The sequence below is a fragment of the Gorilla gorilla genome, chromosome 18 (assembly GCF_029281585.2).
Source record: "Gorilla gorilla gorilla isolate KB3781 chromosome 18, NHGRI_mGorGor1-v2.1_pri, whole genome shotgun sequence".
In the NCBI taxonomy this organism is placed as follows: Eukaryota; Metazoa; Chordata; class Mammalia; order Primates; family Hominidae; genus Gorilla; species Gorilla gorilla.
Genome location: NC_073242.2, coordinates 20,223,593 through 20,244,259, shown reverse-complemented (window position 1 = coordinate 20,244,259; position 20,667 = coordinate 20,223,593). Strand labels below are relative to the sequence as shown.

The window sequence follows — 20,667 nt, the reverse complement described above, 5'->3', positions numbered from 1 at the left end:
CTGACCTCAGACTCAGATACCCACAAGTCAGTGAGAGGTCAAAAGGATGGACCTCGGGGTCAGAGGAGAGAAATGACCATCACACAGCAGAACTGAGACTTTCTGCTCAGAAATGTGGAGAGTTTGTTCTACAAGTCAGTAGGGACCACAGTCACCATCAGCACTGACCACAGGTTTCTCCTAACCTCTGTGTTGTCCCCAAAGCCCAGAATTTATGACAATGCCCTCTTTCCTCTCTTTGGTGACAGACAGGAGGCGACCGCATGAGACCATGGCTGAGACACCTAGTCCTCCAGGCACTGAGGAACTCCAGGGCATTCTGTGGGTCTCGTGGGCAGCCAGCACCTCTACCTGTTCCTCAGAAGATCGTGGCCACCTGGGAAGCCATCAGCCTGGGAAGGCAGCTGGTGCCTGAGTACTTCAACTTCGCCCATGATGTGCTGGATGTGTGGAGTCGGCTGGAAGAGATGAAGCCTGTTCTGTCCAAGAGTCCATCTGGGGCATCTGAGGCTGCCCTCATGTACCACAATGAGACTCAAGGCTCCAAGACATATTGATGAGGAAATTTGGACCTGGGAATTTTGCTAGTTCTAAAATGTAAACTGTTGGCATTTGAGACTTAGGAAAAAAATTCTGAGTCAGTGTTGTGAGCCTTAGACATGCTTGTTCCTTCTCTGAAGTGTCCTGCATTCTTGAGCCCAAATCACACAGTGAGACAGTTATGTCCCTTCCGATTCCCTTCCAGTTGTTCATCAACTGAAGGAGGAAGTTTTGTTTTGCTGCTACTCTGTCTTTGATGTCTCTCTCTCACTGTCATGCCCTTCTCTTCTATATAAGGAAAGAAGGCCGGGCGCGGTGGCTCATGCCCATAATCCCAGCACTTTGGGACACCGAGAAGGGCAGATCACCTGAGGTCAGGAGTTTGAGACCAGCCTCGCCAACATGGTGAAACTCCGTCTCTACTAAAAATACAAAAAAAAAAAAAAAAAAAAAAAAATTACCCAGGCATGGTGGTAAACACCTGTAGTCCCAGCTACTTTGGAGGCTGAAGCATGAGAATTGCTTGAACTCAGGAGGCAGAGGTTGCAGTGAGCCAAGATCATGCCACTGCACTCCAGCCTAGACAACAGAGCGAGACTCCACCTCAAAAAATAAAATACAACAAAACGATATAAAATAAGGAAAGAATAGGGCTCAGGCTCAAAGCTTTTTGCAGATCATAACAGATACATAGAATTGAATAAGATAACCCTGATTTCTTTGTGTGTCTCTGTGCATCTGCTTTCTTCTTTATTTTCCCTTATATCTGTGTCTGTTGGGTCTCTCTATTTCATGGTTACCTTTTATTTGTGTTACATGATACTAACTTTTCATTTATAAGAGGAAGACATACTTGTAAAACTGTATTTCAACCAGTGTGAAGCTTAACCAATGAGAAAAGCCTTTTCCCTAGGGGCTTTTTGTCCAAAACAATTACAGACAAATGTTTAACTTCATTGTTGCCTAAGGTGATGGATAACAGTAGGGACAAACAATAGACTCACCAACAAGTGAAAAAAGAAAAGCTGGAGAATACAAAACTGGAAACATAAAAGTTCATTCAAAGAATTGTATTCATGTTAATTATAAGAAGAGACTGTTTAAAGAAAAAATATGAAGTAAATGGCGTTGTTAGTAGATACAATAAAATTAACTGTCAGCAGATGTGGTGAAACTTATGAAGGTGGTATGAGGATGACTGAGACTTAAAAGCAGGATTTGCAGTCAGATAGACATTGTTCATCCATGTACATGAAGTGTGACCTTGGACAAGTGCCCTAAGTTCTTTAGATCTCAACTTTCTCATCTGTAAAATGGTAGTCAGACCATATGCTACTTAGAGTAATAGTGAGAATTAAATGAGAATTGCATGTAAGAGATGAAGCCAGGATGCTCCATTACTGATGGCCTACAAAAATCGAAGTTCTTTTTGCAATACTAGGGGCATCCTTAGAAGACTTCTCCTAATGATAAAAACAAGCAAGCAGGATTAGGTCAGGAAAAAAAATGGTAGAATAAGGACTTTCCAGCTATGTGGTAGCCTTGAAAAACAACAGCCCCCATTTCTGGTGCATCACGGCAGCCATTAGATGGGCCAGAATGGAGTTGGAGTTTTTTCAAAGCTTCACTTATGAAGAACTGTTATTATTTGAGCTGCCCATTGGTCCTTTGGAAGACCCTACTTGTAAAACTGTATTTGAATCAACTTGAAGCTCAACCAATGAGAAAAGCCTTTTCCCTGGGGGTTTTTGTCCAAAACAATTACAGACAAATGTTTTAGCTTCATTGTTGCCTAAGGTGATGAATAACAGTAGGACAAACAATAGATTCACCAAAGAGTGAAAAAAGAAAAGCTGGAGAATCCAATGTCTATGGGAGCTTTAAAAAATTCTATTGTATTCCTGGAAATCTAGAAATCAACACACCTAAGTAAGGCTGTGTGCTTTCCCAGGGCTTTGCACATGCTTAGGAAAGATCTGAGGAAACTCTAGGCTCCCACTTCTGGCAGACTGAGAGTTGGAGCATGCAGGAAATTAAGACTAAGGCAGGATTGTTAATTGCCTGGCTGAGTGCTAAAGGTGTGCCCCAACACCCACCCAAAGACTGGGAGATTTGTTGGTTTCAGGAATTTAAAGAAATTTCTGTCTAATCATAAGATGACTACTAAGTGATGCTGAGTGAGTAAGTGATCACGCACTTATTCAGAAGGCTAGGGTTTTTAGGCTGTTATTATTATTATTGTTACCTCTTCCAGCTCATGCATTCCAACCCTCCCCAGCCCCTTCCTGCCTTCATCTCTTACCTCTATACCCAAAGCCTTCCCCGCTATCCACTCAACATCCCCTTCTGTTTTATGCCAGGGACTGTGATGATTCCAGGTGTCACTCAGCTGATGGAGAAGGACCTCAAGTACCGGCTGCAGGCGTCCAGGGCCAAGTCCATTATCGCCAGTGACTCCCTAGCTCCAAGGGTGGACACCATCAGCGCCGAATGCCCCTCCCTCCATACCAAGCTGCTGGTGTCAGACAGCAGTCGGCCAGGCTGGTTGAACTTCAGGGAACTCCTCCGGTGAATTGGGGCTCTCCAGGAGAACAGCAGAAAAATGAAGTCATTTCCCCTTTAAGCAACAAGAGATGAAATGCATTGCTGATTCCACACATAGAGAGCAAATCAGAGAGGAACACTCCCATTGGCAGCCAGGCTGACTTGAGCATAATCCTGGTCCCTACTTTAATGTTCAAGGTCCCTCATTCAGTCAGTGCTGGATTTGTCAGCAGCTTTTCTGTGCTTCATTTGCTTCTATAATGTGGTGGTAGTTATTAGAGCTACCATTCAGAGTACATGAAATAACCTATATGGTGCATTTAGCACATAGCAGGTGGTCAGTTAATAATAAACTAGTGCCCATGTATTGGGTACTTAGTGTATTGCTAGATACTGTGCTATGTAAGCCTTCACCTTCATTCATTGACGCAGCAAAGATTTAATGAACATCTATTTCACGACAAGCATTGTGTTTGGTGTTCAGAACACCATAATGGATCAAACATCATCTTATTTAATCCCTGAAAAGGACATTGTGATGGGCCCTTTAACTCAGTTTTACAGATGAGGAAACTGAGACTTGGAAAACTAAAGTGACTTGCCCAAGGTGCTAAAAAGTAGTCAAGTCAGGAGTGGGCAGAGCCGAGACCATATTTGCCTTGGAGCAAGGGCCTGGTGGAAACCCATCTCAGAATTTGAGACTTTGTCCTGATTGGAAGCCAGAACCCAAAAGGACCCTCTCAGGGGCCTGAACCATTGAGTCATGCATGCTCACCCCACAGACCAGCTGCATCAGATTCACCTGGGTGCTGTTTTGAATACAGATGACAAGGCCTCACATCTGACCTACTTAACCAGACATAGCTGAGCAAGAGCCCTGGGGATCTTTTTTAAAAAATCAGCCCATAGGGCCAGGCGCAATGGCTCACGCCTGTAATCCCAGCACTTTTGGAGGCTGAGCCAGGCAGATCACCCGAGGTCGGGAGTTTGAGACCAGCCTGACCAACATGGAGAAACCCCGTCTCTACTAAAAATACAAAATTAGCTGGACGTGGTGGCGCATGCCTATAATCCCAGCTATTTGGGAGGCCGAGGCAGGAGAATCACTTGAACCCGGGAGGCAGAGGTTGCAGTGAGCCAAGATCACGCCATTGCACTCCAGCCTGGGCAACAAGAGCGAAACGCCATCTCAAAAGAAAAAAAAAAAATCAGCTCATATGATTTTGAGAGCTGTCAGGTGGGCCTAGATCAGTGGTTCTCAATTTTGGCTGTTACTAGAATTACTGAGAAGCATTTAAGAAAACATCAAAGATTCTGATTTTATTTTGTTCAGGGTGGATACAGACAAGTTTCTTCCAAAAATTTACCAGGGGACTTCACAGTGCAGCCAGGGATGAGAGCCCGTGGATTAGCTGATCATCCAGATCACAGAACTTTGGGAATTACCTAGATCTCAAAACCCCATATTGGGGGAAACCTTTAGAAAAGAGTTCTAAATTATTAGAAATTGGGATGGGGGTGGAAGCTGTGCCTAAATGTGCAGAATTATAGACATGGACATGTGTGTGTTCTACCAGAAAGTCCTCATACCTTGGTAAGAAAGCATGGGCTCTTTTGAGTGAGTTATGTAACCATTTTGAGCCTCAGTTTCCTGGTCTGCAAAAGGGTTATAATGATAGTACCTGCCCCTTGAGGTGGTTGCAGATTACCCAAGCCAGAGCTTTCAGCACAGCACTTCACACGCGGTATTTATGAAACGGTAGTCATATTGTTGTTATACATATTATTGGTGCTACTAACTGTTTTTACTATGGTAGTGCCACCTAGTGTTTTTACGTTTTACAGGGAGGCATCTACAGAGCACAACTGCGTGAGGACAGAGTCAAGACCCGCTGGCCATCTACTTCACCAGCGGAACCACCGGGGCCCCCGAGATGGTCGAGCACTCCCAGAGCAGCTACGGACTGGGTTTTGTGGCCAGCGGAAGGTACCAGAGCAGCTTGTCTAGAGGATCCAAGAACAGAAAGTGGGGAGTGGTCTGGAGGGGGTGGTGTGAGGGGAAAGGTGTCAGGAGCTGAGGTCAGAGAGCCAGCAGAATTACTGAGAAGCCAATAAGAGCAGCTTAGGAAGGATCTTGATGGTTCTGGATTTTACTCTGAATGAGGTGAAAAGCCACGGGAGGTTTCTTTTTAAATCGTGCCATATATATATATATATATATATATATACACACACACACACACACACACACATATACACATACACATATAAACATATGTGTATGTATACATATATATACATACACATAAACATATATATACATATAAATGTACCCTTTTAACCATTTTAAGTGTACAGTTTAATGTCATTAAATACATTCACATTGTTGTGCAACCACAATCACCATCCATTTCCACAATTTACTTTATCTTTCCAAATGAGAACTATGTCCCCATTACCCAATAACACCCCATTACCCTCTCCCCTCACCCCTGGTAACCTCTATTTTACTTTCGATCACTGTGAATTTGATACTGTAGGTATTTCGTGTGATTGGCATCATGCAGTCTGTCCTTCTGTTTTTCAATTTGGCTTCTTTCACTTAGCATAATGTCCTCAAGTTTCATCCGTGTCATAGCATGTGTCAAAATTTCCTTCCCTTTTAAGACTGAAAAATATTCCATTGTATGGATAGACCACATTTTATTTATTTTAATTTTAATTTTATTTTTATTTTTTTGAGACAGAGTTTTGCTCTTTTACCCAGGCTGGTGTGCAGCGGTGCGATCTCCGCTCACTGCAACCTCTGCCTTCCGGTTTCAAGCGATTCTCCTGCCTCAGCCTCCCAGATAGCTGAGATTACAGGTGCCCGCCACCACACCCAGCTAATTTTTGTATTTTTAGTAGAGATGGGGTTTCACCATGTTGGCCAGGCTGGTCTTGAACTCCTGACCTCGTGATCCTCCTGCCTCAGCCTCTCAAAGTGCTGGAATTACAGGCATGAGCCACTGCACCTGGCCGTGACCACATTTTAAATAATCCATTCACCTGTTGATAGACACTTGGGTAGCTTCCACATTTTGGCTATTGTCAATAACGTTGCTATAAACAATGGCATGTGAGTATCTGTTAGAGTCTCTGCTTTCACTTCTTTTGGGTATACACGCAGAAATGAAATTGCTGGATCATATGGTAATTCTATGTTTAATTATTTTTGAGAAGTGTTGGATATTTTGAGCAGAGGAGTGACATAATCTAATATGTTTTTTAAAGGCTCACTCAGGATGTTGGGTTGACAATGAAACTGTAGGGGAAACAGGTAAAAAAGATGACCAGTGCATTAAGAGGCAAGCATGGTAGCTTGCCCCGGGAGCTGTAGTGAGGGAAAACATGAGATTCTGAATGTATTTTCAACCTAGACCCAATAAGACTTGCTGACAGAATCAGTGTGGAATGAGAAGGAGGAGTCAAGGAGAGCTCTAAGAGGAATGGCCTGAACAACTGGAAGCGCTAAATGATTGGGGAAGAACTGTGGGATGAGATGTCTGGTGGCAAGAAAACAGAGTTTGTTTATGGTGTTGTTAATTCGAGAGTCTTCTTAGACATCTCCATCCCCTTGTTAAAAGTGGAGATGTTGAGTGGGCATTTGGATACACATGTCTGAAGTTAATGAGAAAGATTCATGCTGAACTTATCAGTGTAAAGATGGTATTTAATACCATGAGATGGGATGAGATCGGCAAAGTGCAATATAAACTGAAAAGACAACGGGTCTCAGGACCAAGTGCCTGAGGCATTTCTGCACTGAAGGGGAAGACCAGGAGGACTCAGCAGAGGAGACTGAGAAGGGAACAGCCAATGAAAGGGGGAGAATGAGTAGTGCGTGTGTCCCAGGATTCAAGTGCATGACTGCTTTTCTGTCTTCCATGTTTGCAGACACTGTTTCCCATTCCTGGGATGCTCCTGCTTCTCTGCCTCACCTATATAATCCCTATATATTGTTTATGTCTAACTCAAGTGTCACCTCCTCCACCACAGCATTTCTCAGAAACCCATGTCCATCATTGCTCTGGGTTAGGTGCCTATTCTCTATAATTGCACAAGGCTTTGTGTTTAGCTCTATTAAAACATGCTCTCCAGGGGCTTCCTAGATATTTATACTTCCTAAACTATAAGGCCCTCAAAGTAAGACTAATCGTTCATTTCTAGATCCCTAGTGCTAAGTCCAGACTAAATGCTAAATAAATGTTGGCTAAATAAAGTGACCTTAGCACAGAGTATTGAGGTTAATTTTTTTCCCTTATATATCACATCCACTGGACTGTGAACTTTCTGGAAACTCTTTTTGCTTCTGTATTCTTAGTCTAGGGCATAGGTACATGGAAGATGCTCAATAAATGCTGGTTGAAACCATAGTTGACTTGAAGGTTCTTGTTCAGGTTTCACAGTATAAGTGGGTACCCACTGAGCAGGGCTCCAAATGTGGTGATATAGATAATACAATCCTTTTTAAAGGTAGAGTCATTGCCAAGGGTACTGACATTCTCTAATTTTTGGCAGATGGTGGTTGGCCTTGACCAAATCGGACATCTTCTGGAACACGACAGACACTGGCTGGGTGAAGGCAGCCTGGACTCTCTTCTCTGCCTGGCCTAATGGATCTTGCATTTTTGTGCATGAGCTGTCCCGAGTTGATGCCAAAGTTATCCTGAATGTAAGAGGAAAAACCAATAATACCCCATATGTGTTGGGTACAAATGAGATGAGTGGGATATAGAATTTCAGGCTGCAGGAGAAAACATATAAATCAGTGAATTTAAGGCTTCTTTGGTGTGGCTCCCTGGCCTTCCATAATCTGGTTCCTGACCACTTGGTTCCCTTCAATCATTGCCTATGCTCTAGCTAGATTCTTAGATGTAAGACTATTTCGTTGCTATTTCTCCTGCATGGGGTGCCCTTGTCTCCACCACTTTCTTCCCAATGCTCCTGCTAAAACCCTAGGTATTTGTCAGACCCTTAGGCAAAATCAGTCTATGCCTCAACTCCAAGTGCTACTGTCCATGGTGCTTAACCTGAGTAGCTGGCCCAACTAGAGAGTCCTGGTGACTCCTGCTCAGCCTCCCAGGGTCTTCTCATGGGGAGGGAGGAGATTGGTGCCCCCAGTCAAGACACAGGTCACCTTTCTTCTGCCCCCCACATCCTAACTGTCATTCCTTAAAACGTCAGAAGTTCCTTCTGCTCTTATTATTTGTACTGAGATAAGCTGTATCACATGGTAGCTAGCTGCACAGGCTGTGCCATCAGTCAAAGAGTCAGACCTGGACTCTGAACCTACACCTTTGATTCGCTAGCTGTGTGGCCTTGGGGAAGTTGCCTAATCTCCTGAGCTGCAGTTTCAGCCTCATCTGTAAGAAAGGGATAACATATCTCTATAGAGTTGCTGAGTGAATGAAATGATACAAGGCAAAGGGGCCAGCACATCATAGGTTCCTTTTTGAAATAATTTTTAACTTTTGTGGATACATAGTAGGTGTATATATTTATGGGGTACATGTGGTGTTTTGATGTAGGCATGCAATGCGTGAAAATCACATCATAGAGAATAGGGTATCCATCCCCTCAAAGCATTTATCTTTTGTGTTACAATCTAATTATACTCTTTCAGTTATTTTAAAATGTACAATTAAGTTTTTATTGACTATAGTCACCCTGATGTGCTTTAAAATAACAGGTCTTATTCATTAATTCTATTATTTTGGTACCAACAAACCATCCCCACCTTTCTCCCAGCCCCCGACTACCCTTCCCAGCCTCTGGTAATCATCCTTCTAATCTCTATTTCCATGAGTTCAATTGTTTTGACTTTTAAATCTCACAAATAAGTGAGAATATGTGAAGTTAGTCTTTCTGTGCCTGGCTTATTTCACTTAACATGATGATATCCAATTCCACCCATGTTGCAGCAAATGACAGGACCTCATTCTTTTTTATGGATCCATTGTGTATATGTACATTTTCTTTATCCATTCGTCTGTTGATGGACACTTAGGTTGCTTCAAAACATAGTAGATTCTTTTTTTAAAAAAATTATTTTCATAGGTTATTGGGGAACAGGTGGTGTTTGGTTACATGAGTAAGTTCTTTAGTGGTGATTGTAAGATTTTGGGGCACCCATCACCTGAGCAGTATACACTGCACCCAATTTGTAGTCTTTTATCCCTCACCCCCTTCCCACCCTTTCCCCCAAGTCCCCAAAGCCCATTGTGCCGTTCTTACACCTTTGCATCCTCATAGCTTAGCTCCCACTTATGAGGGAGAACATAAAATGTTTGGTTTTCCATTTCTGAGTTGCTTTACTTAGAATAATAGTCTACAATCTCATCCAGGTCCCTGCGAATGCCACTAATTCATTCCTTTTTGTGGCCGAGTTGCATTGCGTTATATATATTTATATACCACACTTTCTTTGTCCACTTGTTGATTTATGGGCATTTGGGTTGGTTTCACATTTTTGCAATTGCAAACTGTGCTGCTATAAACATGTATGTGCAAGTATCTTTTTCATATGACTTCTTTTCTTCTGGGTAGATACTCAGTAGTGGGATTGCTGGATCAAATGGTAGTTCTACTTTTAGTTCTTTAAGGAATCTCCACACTGTTTTCCACAGTGGTTGTACTAGTTTACATTCCTACCAGCAATGTAGAAGTGTTGCTTGTTCACTGCATCCATGCCAACATCTATTATTTTTTGATATTTTGATTATGGCCATTCTTGCAGGAGTAAGCTGGCATCACATGGTGGACCAAATATAGTAGATTCTTAACCCATATTGATTATTATCATCATGATCAAACTCATCACCATCATTATCCATGTAGTGCTTGATCAGCCAATGTATGGACCTTCTCCTTGCACTGTCCCCAGCTCTGATATAGTGTTTTCATTATCTATTGCTATGTAATAAATTATACTGAAACTTAGCACTATAAAACACAAGCATTTATCTCACAGTTTCTGATGGTCAGGAAGCTGGAGGTAGCTTAATGAGGGGGTTTGGGAGCAAGGTCTCTCATGAGGTTGCAATCAAGAGGTCAGCAAGGTATGCTCATGTTCATAGCAGCATTAACAATAACTAAAAGGTGAAAGCAACACAAGTGTCCATCCACAGATGAATGAATAAACAAAATGTGGTGTATATGTACAATGGAATATTACCCAGCCTTAAAAAGGAAGGACATCTTGTTTTATGATATAACGTGGATAACCCTTGAGGACATTATGCTAAGTGAAACATGCCAGTCATACAAGGACAAATACTGTATGATTCCGCTTACATGAGATACCAAGAGTAGTCAAATTTATAGAGACAGAAAGTACAATGGTGTTTACCAGGAGTTAGGGGAGAGAGTAATGGGAAGTTATTGTGTAATGGGTACAGAGTTTAAGTTTGAGAAGATAAAAATAGTTCTGGAGGTGGATGGTAGCAATGGTTGCACAACACTCTGGAAATGTTTAATCCCACTGGACTATACACTTAAAAACCATTCCAATGGGCAAATCCTATGTTGTGTGTATTTTGCCACAATAATTTTAAAGAAGATATTTGCTAGGACTGCAATCGTCTTAAGGATTGACTGAAGCTGGAAAATTGCTTAAAAGTTCACTGGTGGCCGGGCACAGTGGTTCATACCTGTAATCCCAGCACTTTGGGAGGCCAAGGCGGGTGAATCATGAGGTCAGGAGTTAAAGACCAGCCTGGCCAAGATGGTGAAACCCCGTTTCTACTAAAAATACAAAAATTAGCTGGGCCTGGTGGTGGGCACCTGTAATCCCAGCTACTCAGGGGTCTGAGGCAGAGAATTGCTTGAACCCGGGAGGCAGAGTTTGCAGTGAGCTGAGATCTTGCCACTGCACTCCAGCCTGGGTGACAGAGTGAGACTCCATCTCAAAAAAACAAACAAAAAACAAAACAAAAACCTCACTGGTGGTTTTTAGTAGACTTCAATTTCTCACTGGGTGTTTGCTAGTCTCCAGTTTCTCACTGTGTGCACCTGTCCATAGGATGGCTTGAGCATACTCAAAACATGGTGGCTTGCTTCCGCCAGAACAGGGGATCCAAGAAAGGGAGAGAGAAAGAATATCCAAAACAGAAGCCATAGTCTTTGTATAACCGAATCTTGAAAGTGGTATTCATCACCTTGGCCGTATGCTGCTGCTGTCACAGACCCACTTTGCTATGAGGTGAGAGGGGAGCCTCCAAAGTTGCACATGCCAGGAAGTAGGGGTCACTGGACACCATGTTGGCTGCTGGATTCCACACATAGTTTTCAGCTTCTCTGCTTTGGTACTGAGACTATAAAGATGCATTTGGCTCCATCTTCATGGTCCCACCCCAGTGATTCTAAGGACATCTTTCACCCTTTGTTTTTGTTTAGACTCTCTCCACATTCCCGATAACCACCTTCTGCTGTGTTCCAACCATCTTTCGGCTGCTTGTGCAGGAGGATCTGACCAGGTACAGCCCATCTATTTCGTGCTTTGAGGGCCTAAGTATGTGAATATATAGCATGGGTATCCACACACACAACTACCCTCTCATTCCAACTCTCTTTCTTTCTCTGTCTCTCCCTCTATATATTTTTCTGCCTCTCTCTTTGTCTCTCTCTCCCACACACATTTACACACATACACATTGACAAGTCAACATACCTGTAAATCTCACAGATGCCCCTCAAGAACAAGCTTCTGGCCCCCCAAAATTTGCATCCAGATGGAACTAAATAGATTTAAGGCAGACTGAAATTTTAGCATCTGAGATAGGCTTCTCCTCACACCATACACCCATGGGCTATTCTGTCAGCCGTGTGTCTGCCACTTCTGTGAGGGAAGAGAAATGATTGGACAATTGTTAGCCATCTATGGAGTGGGGTTTGTGGCCAGGGCCCTCAGGTGTGGTGAAACTAACAAGCCCGCACCACAGTAGATGCCCCAACTCTCAGCCTCAGACTAACCCCAGCCAACTGTTCTCTGAGCACATGCCATTGGGCACCCAAGAGAAAGGGACAAGGCACTGATGATGGCTCCATCCTGGGTGAAGCCAAAGCAACATCTTCTAGCAGAACAGGGCTGGTTGCTGGGGTATATGGAGAGAGGCCCACCATCCTTCAGTATCCACCAACCCTGATCTGTTCTCCCTCTTTTGTCCTCCCCCAAGTCATGAGGAGTCGTCCTCTCATCTATCCTAATCACATGAATCTACCCACCAAGTGTCCAAAAGAGGGAGTTCTTACATGCTTCTAAAAGTGAATTCTTCTCCAATGTAAGAAAATCATCCCATTCATTGATCTGATGTGTGCATCTCCACATGATGATTTTGGCTGAAAGCAAGCTCCAAGTACCTCGTTAAGAACAATGTCGTTGAATGCTCTTTGGCAATAATAAGTAACTTAATCAAGCCAATTTGATCTCCCCTCTCCTCCAAGATTAAAAATGTACTTGCAATCACTGATTTTTTTTTATAGTTTGGATGATTTGTTGAACAGAGAGGGCATTTTGCAACATAATTAATATCTGTAGGAATTTTTGGGATTCTTAGGGGTCTAATTTTTATCTTTTCAATTTTCTTTTCTTTCCTTTCTTCTCCTTTTTCTTTTATTTTTATTTATTTATTTATTTTAGAGACAGAGTCTTGCTCTGTTGCCCAGGCTGGAGTGCAGTGGCATGATCTCGGCTTACTGCAACATCCGCCTCCCAGGTTCCAGCTTTCCTCCCACCTCAACCTTCCAAGTAGCTGGGACTACAGGCATGTGCCACCATACCTGGCTAAGTTTTAGTATTTTTTGGTAGAGACGGGGTTTTACCACGTTGACCAGGGTGGTCTTCAACTCCTGAGATCATGCAATCTGCCCACCTAGGCCTCCCAAAGTGCTGGGACTACAGGGGTGAGCCATGGTGCCTGGCCTATCTTTTCAATTTCTAATTGATCTATCCTTTACAATCAGATTACTGTCCTAACCAATTTATTATCAATCAGTTTTTTTCCAACTAAATTATTTTGGCCAAGTTACCTGGAACTCACCATATTATGCCAAAACCTATTATATGAGCTTCTGATTTTATCTCAAACTCAGATAGGATGGATCTTTTAAAAATTATCTGTCCATGAGGAGCATGGTTGCAAAGCCAGTGGGTGGACTCACTTACAGCAGATTAAAAAGCAGGGACATCTACCCTCTAGTGCCTGTGGTGTTTGCATCTGGGCAGTGGCACCAGAGGGGGGGGTGGTATGAAGATCCTGACATAGGTGGCCTTGTTTTCCTGCCTGAGGAAGGTACCAGTTTCAGAGCCTGAGGCACTGTCTGACCAGAGGAGAGGCCCTCAACCCTGACGTGAGGGAGAAGTGGAAACGCCAGATCGGTGTGGAGCTGTACGAAGGCTATGGCCAGTCTGAAACGGTGAGTGCTGGAGGGGCCAAGTCCCTACCCCCCAGGTCCCCACCCCCCAGGTCCCCTCGAGAGCTTCCTGCCTCTCCAGCTGTCACCTCCCTGAAGCTTCTCAGGGACCACCCTTCCCCCAGGGGAGAAGCCGATAACAAAATTCCATCAGCTTTCCTTCCCTTTTGATTTCCATATGTTCTCACTTATAAGTGGGAGCTAAGCTATGAGGATGCAAAGACATACAGAGTGGTATAAAAGACTTTGGAGACTCAGAAGGAGGAAGGTGGGAGGAGGGGCGTGAGGGTAAAAAAACTACATATTGGGTATAATTTACACTACTCAGGTGACAGATGCACTAAAATCTCAGGATTCACCACTATAGAATTCATCCATGTTACAAAAAACGCTCGTACCCAAAAAGCTATTGAAATACACACACACACACACACACGCACACACACACACACACACTACTTATAAATTAAAAAAAGGTAATTTAAAGTACTTTTACAATTATACCATGACCAGCAAACCAGCTCTCACTGCTGTAGGCATTGTTTGTCTCCACCAAGACAGTCTACATCTGCCACTGTTCAGAGTCCAAGATTCTAAGCAGCGTCCTCTATAGTCATCTAGGAAGAGATCTGGGGATCAACTGAGTCTTTTGGCTTAGAGATGGGTTAAGTTCTTTATGTTTGAGTGCCCACTGGAGTGCCCCATAGTTGTTTGCTAACTATGGAAAGAAAAGAAGAAAGACAGGCAAGAAAGAGGGAAGAAAATGAAGAAGGAAGGGAAAGAGGAAATAAAGGAAAGAGAAAGGAAAAGAAGGAAGAAAGGAAGAGGAAAAAGATGAAAGGAAGGAAGGAAATAGGGAACAAAGAAGAAGGGAGGAGTGAGGAAAATGGAGAATGAAATAACGGGGAAAGGAATGAAAAAAGAAGGAGGAAAGAAAGTGAAGGAGGGAAGGAAAAAAACAGGAAAGGGGAAAGAAAGGAAAGAAAGAGGAAAGGAAAGAAGGAAGGGAAGGAGTGAGGGAGGAAGAAAAAAGAAAAGAAAGAAGGGAGGAAGAACGGAGAGAAATGGAGAGAGGAGAAGGGAAAGAAAGAAGAAAGTGAGGGAGGAGAAAAAAGAGGATGAGAGAAAGAGTTATCAGGCAGGGTGAGAGACAGGCATGGCCCAGGAAAGAAGCTAAGTGGAAAGGCTCTTCTTTATCTGTACTGCATTCTCCCCAGGTTGTCATCTGTAATCCAAAAGGCATGAAAATCAAGTCTGGATCCATGGGGAAGGCGTCCCCACCCTACGATGTGCAGGTAGCAGCCTCCCCCAACTTCTGGCAAGGCCTGGCGTGGAGAGGAGAAAGACACACAGGCCTGGCTGGCACAGGCTGCTGGGCTGCTGGAGGGGCCCAGGGTGTAGACACTCATGTATGCACCTCTGTGATGATCTCCTTACCAGATTGTGGATGATGAGGGCAACGTCCTGCCTCCTGGAGAAGAGGGGAATGTTGCCATCCGTATCAGACCCACCCGGCCCTTCTGTTTCTTCAATTGCTATTTGGTAAGAGACGGGGAACAGCTGTTCTCATGACAGTGACTGTGTGCTAAGCATTGTGCACCACACTTTGTAAGTATCTATTTGTCTAATCCTTACAATGACTGCATGAGGTAGGTTGCTACTATTATTAATAAAGTTCTGTTATTGATAAGGAAGACTATTATTGATAAGGAAGCTACTACAAAGGGGAAGTGACTTATCCAGCATCATGCAACTAGTACAGGCAGGACATGGGATTTAAACGTGGGTGTGTCTGAAAGCGTAAACATATGACATGAGGGCAGCACCGTTGTTTTAATGAGGAGAAAATCGAGGCGCAGTAAAGGAAAGGAGCTTCTGAAGGTCAAACTGCAGCCGATTGCGGTGGCTCACACCTGTAATCCCAGCACTTTGGGAGGCCGAGGAAGGTGGATCACCTGAGGTCAGGAGTTCAACACCAGCCTGGTCAGCATAGTGAAACCCCGTTTCTACCAAAAATACAAAAATCAGCCAGGCATTTTGGCGCACGCCTCTATTCCCAGCTACTTGGGAGGCTGAGGCAGGAGAATCGCTTGAACCGGGGAGGAGGAGGTTGCAGTGAGCCAAGATCATGCCACCGCACTCCAGCCTGGGCAAGAGAAGGAGACTCTGTCTCAAATAATAATAATAATAATAATAATAATAATAATAATAATAAAATAAATAAATACATAAAGGTCCAACTGCACTATTGTGTCAGAGCTGTCTTCAGGATTCTTTTTGTGGTTTGCTAGCAGGGCACAAACCTGGGATTTCAGTCCAAGTTTCTGGGATAATTCAGTAACTGCTTCCTTTTGTATTCATCTTGGCTGGTGTTTATGTCGGGCTTTCTTTTCTTCACAGCTTTCTCTCAGGTTTAAGCAATTCTCTTGCCTCAGCCTCCCAAGTAGCTGGGATTACAGGCATGCACCACCACACCCAGCTAATTTTTTTATCTTTAATAGAGACAGGGTTTCACTATGTTGGCCAGCTGGTCTCAAATTCCAAACCTCAAGTGATCCACCTACCTCAGTCTCCCACAGTGCTAGGATTACAGGCATGAGCCACCACACCCGGCCTAGCCCTTCACTTTCTACCCTCAGTGATTCCTGAGCACAAAGAGTATTCATGTGTTCTCTTGTCCTAAAAAACACAGCCAGTGGCCCTGTGCCCACCCTCCTGCTTTCAACTGTGCTTTCTAGACCCCCTTCTAAGGATGGTGGTGGGTGGCTGCCCTTAACCATTGGCTGGCAGCTTGATTCCAATCAAAAGAGGGAAATCCCACAACTAAACAGGGCCATAACTCCCTGTCCATTGGGGAACTCTGGGCAGCCGGGACTTTAGGAACTGCTGAACTTTCTGTTGAGTGGTCTCCAGCTTCCTACAGGGGGCTACTGGGGCAGTAACTGGCCTTAGCGGTTGTTCCCAGAGGGTCCTTCACGGGTTGTCTTTGTCTTTCAGGACAATCCTGAGAAGACAGCTGCGTCAGAACAAGGGGACTTTTACATCACAGGGGACCGAGCTCGCATGGACAAGGATGGCTACTTTTGGTTCATGGGAAGAAACGACGATGTGATCAATTCTTCAAGGTCAAGCTGTCTGCACTTTCCTCCTTCCTTTGCAGTTTCATGGGGGTTGAGGGAAGCCCACTTGGAAGAGTTTGTTTTTCCCTTCCAGCTACCAGATCGGGCCTGTTGAAGTAGAAAGTGCCCTGGCAGAGCATCCTGCTGTCCTGGAGTCGGCTGTGGTCAGCAGCCCAGAACCCATCAGGGGAGAGGTAACCAGTGCACCCAAGAACATGGCCTCCTGCTTCTGTACCTATTAGCACCCAGCAGAACAAGCAGGAAGGCTTAGATTGTCCTGTATTTCACCTCCATCCATGTGCCACAAAGTTGAAATGCCACCATCAGACACACGTTGCCTTCATGTCTTTAGAGATACGATTACTCTCTAAAGGGACATAATGGGAAAACACCAACACTTTGCTTTTAAATGGACACAACTACATCCCAGAGAGGCTGGCTATGGGGCAGGAGATCTTAGGGGAGGTGCAGGCTCTGTTATCCATCCTATCTAAAAAAAAGTCATTTTCTATTTGCAGATGAGGACATAGCAAGCACACCAGTAATAGTTGCTGATGGCTGTAACCTGAGAGGGATAGAATATGTATCCAAAATGACCTTGATATACTAGAAAGATGGGCCAAATTTAATAAGCTGGGCTTTCATGGGAGAAATCTTTTTTTTTTTTGAGATGGAGTCTTGCCGTGTTGTCCAGGCCGAAATGCAGTGGCATGATCTTAGCTCACTGCAACCTCTGCCTCCCAGGTTCAAGTGATCTTCCTGCCTCAGCCCCACCCCAGTAGCTGGGATTACAGGCACATGTCACCACACCTGGCTAATTTTTGTATTTTTAGTAGAGACAGGGTTTTGCCTTGTTGGCCAGGCTGGAGGTCTTAAACTCCTGACCTCAGGTGATCCACCCACCCCGGCCTCCCAAAGTGCTGGGATTACAGGTGTGAGTCACCGTGCCCGGCCAGGAGGTCTTTCTGTGGGTCCCAGAAGAATGCATATTATGGGAAAGATCAGCTAACAGGCAGACTTAGGTACTTTTCACTGGCTTACATCCAACATAATCCTAAAGCACAACAGTTACCTTTTGAAAGTTAGTGCAACATCAGCCTGCATTCTCAGAAGCACCAGGACCACAGGAGAGATTCTCAAAGTCTGGTTCGTGGGCTGCTTGCAACTGTATCATCTGAGATTCTTGTTTAAAATATAGATTTGTAGACATAAAGTCAGACTTACCAAATCATAATGACTGGGAATGCAGCCCAGAGAATCTGCATTTTAGCCAGCCATTCTTGGCCAAGTGATTCCCCTCTAAAATCCAAAGCCATTAATGTATAATAAGGGAGGTGTGGAGTCCCATTGATGTGCTGAAGAAATCTACCTCAAACATATGCCTAGTTCTGCATGCCGTGAGTTAACTGGGACTGTGACAAATGGCTGTGTGCTCAAACTTAATCCATGTATAGTGCTTAGAACTGAGTCTGGAGTGTAGAAAGTGCCCAACACATGAGCCGGACACGGTGGCTCACGTCTGTAATCCCAGCACTTTGGGAGGCCGAGGCGGGTGGATCACGAGGTCAGGAGATCGAGGCCATCCTGGCTAACACGGTGAAACCTCATCTCTACTAAAAATACTAAAAATTAGCCGGGCGTGGCGGTGGGCGCCTATAGTCCCCGCTACTCGGGAGGCTGAGGCAGGAGAATGGCGTGAACCCAGGAGGCAGAGCTTGCAGTGAGCTGAGATCATCTCACTGAGCTCCAGCCTGGGCGACAGGGTGAGACTGTCTCAAAAAAAAAAAAAAAAAAAAAAGTGTCCAACAAATGTTTAGTAGTTACAGTAGTAAGAGTAAGAGGAAGCTCTTTCTAAAAGCATATCTGTCTGAACACGAAATGATAGCGGCCTTTCTCCCTGTGGGAAGTATGCAAGGACAGTGAGCTACCCCTTTAATAGAATACTGTTAATAGATAGGAATGCTGGAATTAATAAGCATCCAAGTGACCTTCCATTCCTAACAGAAACTATGTTTCTTGTGCTTGAGTCTGGGACACTTCCTCCTGCCTGGCATAAGACAGCCTGCAGGAAAGTTGTGGGCAGAGAGACCCAAGGTGCAGAATATCCCTCGGGATGTCTGGAACAGAAGTGGTGCAGTTCAGGGTCTGCTGATTGCAAATGTTCATCCATGCAGACCCCCAAAGACCTAGTTCCCCTTGAAAGTGACTGCATTTTCCTCAATCCCACCTGTTCAAACTCATGCCTACCTACCTCTCTCATTAGGAAAATCTGGAAGAAAATGGCCCTAGGAGTTTATGAACCTCTTTTCTCCAAAATATTTGCTTCTTAAGAGAAGCGATGTTGGCTTCAAATGGTGTCATTCCAAGTATGGGGAGTAATTTGAGAAATAGGTAGGAGTTTGAAATCATCCCAGAAAGGTCAATCCTCCTAATAGTCACACCTGGAAGGGCCAGCAAAAGAAAAATTGATGTTGTTTGTGTCACTGGCTGTGCCCAAAAAAACCTAGTAGAACTTTCATGGTGCGAAGGTTAATGTAGGCACTTATTCAAGGCTCACTTAAGGAGAAAAGAGTTGTTATACGAGGCCTGATCTTTTCTGTTTATTTTGTTTTCCTGCAGGTGGTAAAGGCATTTATAGTCCTTACTCCAGCCTACTCCTCTCATGACCCAGAGGCACTAACGCAGGAACTCCAGGAGCATGTGAAAAGGGTGACTGCTCCGTACAAATACCCCAGGAAGGTAAACGTCAGGGTTTCCAGGGCACAGTGATCTGGGAATCAGATGGGCACGCTCTGCCTGGGCTCCCACTCAGAGCCAGGCCCTGTGCCAGGCACTGGGGATATGGAGAAACTTGTAACCCTGGCTGCCGCTTCAGCTTTTTTCTGTATTTCTTCACTTGGGTTCTCCCCAAAGCACATTTTGTTCCTGCTCTAAGAACAGCGTGATCCCTACCACAAATCAGATACAAGAGGTAGTGCTCAAATGCTGTCAAAATGATCCTGTGCTCCAGGCTCCAGCTGTTTTGCTTCTGGCCATTTAGGGGGAAACCCTGAATCAGGGATGCTTTCCAAGGACAGGCAGACAGTATTGTCTCTTTCAAAACAAAAGTCTTTTTGAGAAATGATGATTTCCAAGTGTTTTTTATTTTGTGTTTGTTCACTAGGTGGCCTTTGTTTCAGAACTGCCAAAGATGGTTTCTGGAAAGATCCAAAGGAGTAAATTGCGAAGTCAGGAGTGGGGGAAATGAGGTGCAACCCCAGGAAGGCCCCGTAGACCTCCGAAGACTCCACAAGAAACTAATGGATCACTGGTCAGCCCCCATGGGGAGCATCATCTCTTTGACCCTAAAGATGTCAAAGGTGTGCAGCTTCCAAATGGCATACCCAGGATCACTGGGCAATGCTGGAAAGAGCAAAAGAATATCATTGTCCCTGACCACGTAGATGCTGCGCCGCCTAGCAAATGCTTGGTGGTTTGACTTCTCCCTCTGTCTGGGGGCAGGCTCAGCATCTGCCCACTGGTCTCACTAAGAGCTTTCAGATTTCCCTCCATAGGACAGGTTACCATAGCCTTGGGGCTCCTGTGGGTACTCATTCTCTGCCAGTGGGAATGTAAAGGCTTCATCCTTTGTATGCAACCATTTGGCAAAAGTATGCAGGAACATAAAATAAAATATCCTTTAGCTCAGAAATTCTACCTTTGGGAGTCACCACAAAAGAAAAAAATCAAAATGCAGAAAATGTGTGGTGCACTAAGATGATCACACAGCATTAAAACTAAAAAAAAAAAAATTAACAAATTAACATCCAAACCACAAGGAAATGATTAACAAAATTGTAGTAGATTAACTCAATAACATAAGATGTAGCCACTAAAATATTTGAGAGCAGTTTAGTATGTCTTGGGAAAAGCGTAAGCTATATTAATTTTAAAAATCAGAGCAAAAATATTTGCATACTGGAGAATCCCAACTCTGAAAAATAAAGGGAAAACTGTAGTTAATTGTAATCCT

The 20,667-nt window shown here is 44.1% G+C and overlaps 1 protein-coding gene and 1 pseudogene across 1 annotated transcript in view; both read left to right on the top strand.

Annotated features, from left to right (window-relative positions):
• Nucleotides 1-252: 252 nt before the first annotated feature.
• Nucleotides 253-20,667, top strand: part of LOC101149481 (acyl-CoA synthetase medium chain family member 2B) — a 70,450-nt gene continuing 50,035 nt past the window's right edge. The window contains exon 1 of the mRNA XM_055365393.2: nucleotides 253-476. Within this exon, the coding sequence (XP_055221368.2) occupies nucleotides 264-476 (213 nt within the window). The 5' untranslated portion in view covers nucleotides 253-263. The remainder of the gene's footprint in view (nucleotides 477-20,667) is intronic.
• LOC115931100 (acyl-coenzyme A synthetase ACSM5, mitochondrial-like) lies at nucleotides 2,140-19,950 on the top strand (annotated as a pseudogene).